This window comes from Brienomyrus brachyistius, chromosome 11 (genome assembly GCF_023856365.1).
Source record: "Brienomyrus brachyistius isolate T26 chromosome 11, BBRACH_0.4, whole genome shotgun sequence".
Classification (NCBI taxonomy): Eukaryota; Metazoa; Chordata; class Actinopteri; order Osteoglossiformes; family Mormyridae; genus Brienomyrus; species Brienomyrus brachyistius.
In genome coordinates this window covers 16611177-16617534 of record NC_064543.1, presented here as the reverse complement: position 1 = coordinate 16617534, position 6358 = coordinate 16611177, and the positions used below count along the sequence as shown (strand labels likewise).

Genomic DNA, 6358 nt, shown 5'->3' with positions numbered 1-6358 from the left:
AAAGTCCCAAATAAGCCAGAATTTGACCCCCTCTGCATGGGTGGATCAGAGCTGTTGTGCTGTGGGTGTTTTCCAGAGACCTTAGTCTAAGACAGAATCAGACAGATAGAGTTCCTTTTTCCATCATGGAGCAACGATGTTATTTACCCATGCAATGCCCGTTACTTACAGTACAGGACTGAGACAGACATGTGATTCCACTCATTTAAAAACCTGCATTGTGTACACAGCTGCTGTACGTCTTTTACATCCTACCCGTGTCTGCAAAAGGGGACAACGCTTAATCTTCATCAGCACCATTTCCTGTGTCACGCAAACCCTAGATCAGGGGTCACCAACATGGTGCCCGCGGGCACCAGGATGCCTCCAAGGACCACACGAGTCGCCCGCGGACCTGTTCTAAAAATAGCACAACTCACCAGTGAGCTGCATCTAAAATTTAATTTTATCCTGTCGCTATTCTTCTTTAATCACATTTGCATTTATATAGATTTGACATGACAATATCTAAAAAAAAAGAAGCATTTTTTATTATAGATGAAGTTTAGGACCTAAACTTTAACTGGTAGCCCTTTGTATGGCTCTCTGTTTCAAAAGGTTTGCTGACCTCTGCCCTAGATTAACAGCTCAAAATTACACCTACAAAACATCAGTTGATTCCAGTATATATTATTTGCATGTCTACTTAGAGTCTGAAGTCACTTTACCTATGATTTAGTTATTTCTGTTGGTCAGTTGTACTTACTCTGGTAAGCATTTAATTTAAACAAAATGAACAATGAGCTTTTACACCGCATACTAAGCTTTGGTATTTAAATAATAATAGATGAATCTTTGTGCGTTAAGGCCCTCTTCTGGTAAATTCATGTTACTGCATTCTTTTCTCTTAAACACCAACTCAACCAGCGAATACAAGTGATGGAAATGAGTTTCCTTCACAGGGTGTCTGGACTCAGCCTTAGGGATATTGTGAGGAGCTCAGACATTCAGGAGAGGCTCAAAGTAGAGCCACTACTTCGCTGCATCGAAAGGAGCCAGTTGAGGCGACTCGGGCGTCTATCTAGGATGCCTCCTGTCTGGCTCCCTGGGGAGGTGTTTCAGGCATGTCAAATGAGGAGGAGACCCCAGGACAGACCCAGGACCCACTGCAGAGATTACATCTCTTGGCTGGTCTGGGAACACCTGGCATTCCCCCAGAGCAGCTGGAGGTGGTTGTTTGTAAGAGAGAGGTCTGGGCATCCCTGCTTACAGTGCCGCCCCCATGACCCAACCTCAGATAAGGGGCAGTCTTAGCGTCTCGCTAAGAATAGTTTGGAACTTGGTAAAAATACACAATTTCCAAAAATTTCTCCCGCAGACTCAACCGCTTCCGAAATCTACCCCAGACCCAGTACAGCACTTGTTGTTGGACAGCCATGAACACCACTAGCCAGGCCCAAGTCAGGATATTTAGGGTTACATCATGGTCCTCGGAATTCACATTTGGAAGGTATTCCCCATCTCTGGATTTGCTCCCAAATCGTATGTTGTTGTGTAATGTTTTGACAATGTGAAAATGCATTATAAAATAAAATTTTATTAAATTGAATAGTAATCATGCAGGTTTTGGTTGGCTAATTTTGGATGGATGAATTTTGTTTGCAGGTCAAAAATAGTATGGGATTATTTTACTGGGATTATTTTACATTTTGAATGAAAACATCTCATTCTGAATGGTCAAAAGCAGAGACTTATTGTAGGATTTCATTTTTCTCGGGGGGGAATTCTGATTAGGGGAAAAAAATGTTTGCACCAGTCTCAGTCAAAAGCAGGACACATGCTCATGAGAATCACTGTTTATTGACCTAATATTTGGACAGTTAAAGCTGCTCAGTTGTATGATTCTCACAGGACTGAAGGTGATGAAGAAGGCCCCTTCACATTGCATACTCATTAAGTGATCTCTCTTGTTCCATTCATGTTATTTGGCCAATGCAGATTGAGATTAGAGCATTGTTGCTATGATGCGTTTGGAGAACACCTCAGAGTGGAGAAGTGGGACCCCTATACTCAGTTTAATGGCGACTGGTTTACTGCTTTGAGTATAAGTAGTTCATGAGTTTGTTACGCTGCTCCAAGAGTGTTTCAGAATCGCCCCGCATGACGCTGTTGATCCACGGCACGTAGGCGGACAGCTTTGCGTATACGGCGTGTTCCTTCATCGTGCAAGTTTTATCGTAGGAGAGGATTCCGGCAGCGTACACCCTTCCAGTGGCGGCGTCCTGGACCGCCAACGCACCCCCAGCATCGCCGAAGCACACGTTCTCATGGAAGGCACTCTTACTGGTGCAGAACACCTTCTCATCTACTTTGGGGCCGTTGCTCCTGCCCTCGTACTCCTGCCTACAGGCCTCGTGGTTCGCCACGGGCAGAATTATGTACTTCAGCTGATTGGCAGGGGTTAAGAGAGCACCCCACCCCCACCCAGCTAAAACACCACGCATCCCCTCTGTCTCCGCGAAATTGTCACCCCGCTCCGGCAGGGGGATCGGCATCACGGACTCACTGAAGGTCACAGGCTCCTTAAGCTTAATCAAAGCCAGGTCATTTTCCCAGACGCTGGTCTTTCGGAAGTCTGGATGCAGCACCACCTGTGTGGGACAGGAAGTAGCATGTGTTAACACTTTTAGCCTTTATTCATGCCTTTGAGGAAATTGTCTTTTCACCTGCAGTATCCCATCTCGCTCTTCATCAGACACACAGGTGAGAGGGTCACAGCACAGGGACCAGCCAGTTCCTGGAGCAACTGGGGTTAATGGTCTTGCTCAAGGGCCCAACAGCGGTATCAATTTTCCAGCCACAGGATTTGAACCAGCAACAGGCTCAGGGTCTTAACTCACAGAGACTCACACTTCCTCCATACTGACCCCCTACTAATGCTGTTAGGAATCACCTCATGTGTAAGAAATTTGACAATATGTTATCATCTGTCTCAAGGTCAGGTCAGGTCAGGTCAGGTCAGGTCGGGGAGCACCACGAAACTTCTCAGGATCCTGGCTGGCGTCCCCCCAGACACACGCGCGGTCCACTCCCACGCTCCGAAAATGACCATCCATCTGCCGCAGGCAGGTATTACATGGGAATCCCCTCTGCCTGGTCCAGCCGCTTGAGTCCTCAGCAACGAGGATCCTGCGAGCCGGATCACCCTCAGGGAAACAAGCCTTGTGTGATGCTCCCTCACGATGCAGGTGATGTGTCTCATTCGGGACTCCTCCAGCAGCCATTCGTTTGACACAAAGTCTAACCAGCGGTGCCCAAGGATTCTCCAAAGAGACACAGTACCGAAGGAGTCCAGTCTTCGTCTCAGCTCACTGGATAGCGTCCATGTCTCACAGCCATACATGGTGTTGTTCTTTGTCCTCTTGCAAAGATATCAGGAATGCCAGACACCCCTTTCCAGCGACCTCATGACCCCCCCATGCTCTTCCTATCCATCTGACTTCAAAGTCACCAGAGACGTGAATGTCGCTGCCGAGGCAGGTAACTCTCTCTACAAGGTCGACACTCCCCCCACAGACAGATTACTGATGGCTGTGCCTAAGAAGTCATTAAGTCATCTTGCCTCTGTTTCAGGGCCAAAACGAAAAGGGGAGTTTCTGTGTCTTCTCTAGAGTTAATTTACTTTTGCTGCAGTATCTTACTGTGAAATACCCGTAAAAGAGTGAGCTGTATCGCCTGGTTTCTAAGTAATCAAAACTCACATTCTGTCACTGATAATTACTGGTTACGAAGAGCATTTACATTAGGTATTATTAGTTTTACGATTTCTCTTACAGGACAGAATACAGGGATCAGCTCAAATGGGAGGCAGAAAGAAGGAGTCTCCACCTGCTCTCACCTTCTCCACCTCTGCCTGGTTGGAGGAATTGGCCAGAACGCGGTCAGTGATGCCTACATACACCTTTGGGATGGAGTGTTTCTCCCAGCTGTCGCTCGGATAAGCTGGGGGTGGTCGGGTCTTGTTGACAAAGAGGTTCCTGGCGGCAGTCAACACCCAGTGGTCTGAGATCAGCGCCCCGCCTGCATAGCCGCCGTCGAAGGCGGTGTCCCCCAGATAGACCATGACCTGCCATGGGATGTGGGGTGCCACAAAGCCGCCCACTGTGCGTCGAGACCGCTGGCCTGCATGGTGCGAGAGCGGGAGATGGTTACAGACATGCACAGGCATCTTTCTGTAACACCGGGGGGAGGAACATTTGCTATTTTTTTCCAATTTTTTTCCGGAGAGCAAAATTCCATCAGTAACACGAAACCAAGGGCCACTGCATGTGAAAAAAATTGCTGGTGAGGTGGAGGTATTGGTCCCCAAGCAATCAAACTTACGAACTTTGGGGGTGGGGGGGGGGTGGTTGTCCCAAAATGTACAGCATTTTTTTCTTTTGTTCCTGAATTTACGCTTAAAATGTTTGCATTCTAATTTCTACAGCCTTTGTGAGCGTGTGTGTGTGCGTCTGTCTGTGTGTGTCTGTGAGTTATGGCTTCAGAAGTTAAGACAAAACTTACACAAGTCTAAAATTAGCTGTATTCAGCTAGCAAATTGATCTAGTGTATCTGTCACGGCCACATAATCCCTAAAAACACTTTTCTGGGCCCTAAAATATCTGGAACATAATTATTGGATTGGTCTGGGTTGGAAACCCAATATGATGCTTTCATGGGGTGTAACATCTCTTGTGGCATCTCCGCCCGGTGTCTGCTTTTGGCGTGTAAATCGCAGTGGGCTTCTGGCTGGAATCTGGTTAGCAGTGCAGCTCAGGAATAGCCAAGATTTCGCGGAAGATGGGACAGAGTACCGGAAAGATGGAGCCGGTCTGCATCCGTGGCCAGAATGCTGCTCGTCAGGCAGACGCAGGAGAGAAGGAAAGTCTGTGTCCAGGACCTTGGCAAGACAAAGACAGACATGGGCAGTGTGAGTAACACAGACCAAATTACCTACATATAAAAACAGCCAGTACCGCCTCATCAACAATGACATCACAGCACATAATTCATCGCAGGGCTTATGCATGACCCATATTCTTACTCTTTAGCACATAATAAGTTCCCCTTTGTATTAAAATTTCATTTCTAAATGGTTTTCAGATGTTTAAAACATATCAATTATCCAGTGATAGAAATTTTGCACTGTGAAATTCACTTTAGATATTACTATGTTAAATACTGATAATAATAAAAATTATAATAATATTAATACTATTGCATACACACACATAGATACATGCATAGATACATAAATACCTCATTGTGTGATAGTGCTCCACTGTCAGTGTTCAGCTGTGATCTCAGTGACGATAGGACTGGACTTTTATAGCAACTCTGTAATACAACTTTGCCAACATGTTTACTGGAACACAGAGCTTTTTCCTGATGATTGATAGTCCGGGGCTTTCCTGTCAGCCAATCTCTGTGTACTGCTGTGTCGGTCTCTTTCGAAACGATTTATTGGAAGTGAGGTTGTTCGGCTTTTTGACAGAGGATTCTGGGAATTTCAATTGTGATTTTCTTAATCAGTCCAGGTCTATGCAGGGGTGTAGAGTATGAAGCTTCAAAATGCAGTTGCAGTCTACAATATTATTATTATTATTATTATTATTATTATTATTACTATTATTTACTTAATTATGACACAATGACTTGGCATTTTAATACCATTTTACTAAGAATTGACTACAATGGGGGGACAACAACAACAACAGTAATTATAAATGTACAATAGCGATGAGGATATTGTCATGATCAATCAATATTTCTCTATCCCCTGTATGACTGTACATGTTTATCTAGATTATATTGAGTGTCTTGATCTATTAATCTCTCCTGATTCTAACTTCTCAATAAATTTGAGTGACTGATGGACACTCCGGTGCTTCTGATTTAACTAACCAAGGAGGGTGTAGCCTGGGACGGAATATACAGGCATGTCACCTGCAGGTTCAAGCAGGTAGTCCTTCTGACGCTAGGCAGCTTTGGGTCAGGCCAGTACTGACAGAGGTGCTGGTGTGGCCAACAAGGGAGCCAGTGGTCAGTGTGAATCCCAGTATAGTGATGGGAAGCTGTGCTGTTGAACTGGTGCTGTTCTTTGGATGAAAGGTCATAAAAGATCCATGGGCATCTTTTGAAAGGGTAGGGATGGTACCTGCTGTCCTGCCTAAAACTGCCCACTGTGGCCCATTCAGATCTGGCCTCCTAATCATCCCCTATATCTAACTGGTGAATTCTCTCCTGCCCCTTCACCACCTTAGCTACCGTGTGGTGAGTGTACTGGTGCAGAATGGCTGCTGTCACATCGCCTAAGAGGGTGTTACACAGTGGTGGTGGT

At 45.7% G+C, this 6358-nt stretch overlaps 1 protein-coding gene across 1 annotated transcript; it reads right to left on the bottom strand.

The window, feature by feature from the left end:
* Positions 1 to 1820: 1820 nt before the first annotated feature.
* On the bottom strand, positions 1821 to 5427 carry LOC125704198 (haptoglobin). Its single transcript, XM_048969551.1, has 4 exons — positions 5278 to 5427; positions 4833 to 4918; positions 3878 to 4161; positions 1821 to 2630 (listed from the first exon to the last, which is right to left on the bottom strand). The coding sequence occupies exons 1-4, from the start codon at positions 5280 to 5282 to the stop codon at positions 2070 to 2072; spliced, it is 936 nt and encodes a 311-aa protein (XP_048825508.1). The 5' UTR covers positions 5283 to 5427; the 3' UTR covers positions 1821 to 2069.
* Positions 5428 to 6358: the final 931 nt, after the last annotated feature.

Coding starts and splice junctions, on each gene's coding strand:
- LOC125704198 (XM_048969551.1), bottom strand. Junction 4,162..4,832: donor AGACCGGCTCCATCTTTCCG/GTACTCTGTCCC, acceptor CGCACCATGCAG/GCCAGCGGTCTCGACGCACA. Junction 2,631..3,877: donor ACCAGGCAGAGGTGGAGAAG/GTGAGAGCAGGT, acceptor TGTCCCACACAG/GTGGTGCTGCATCCAGACTT.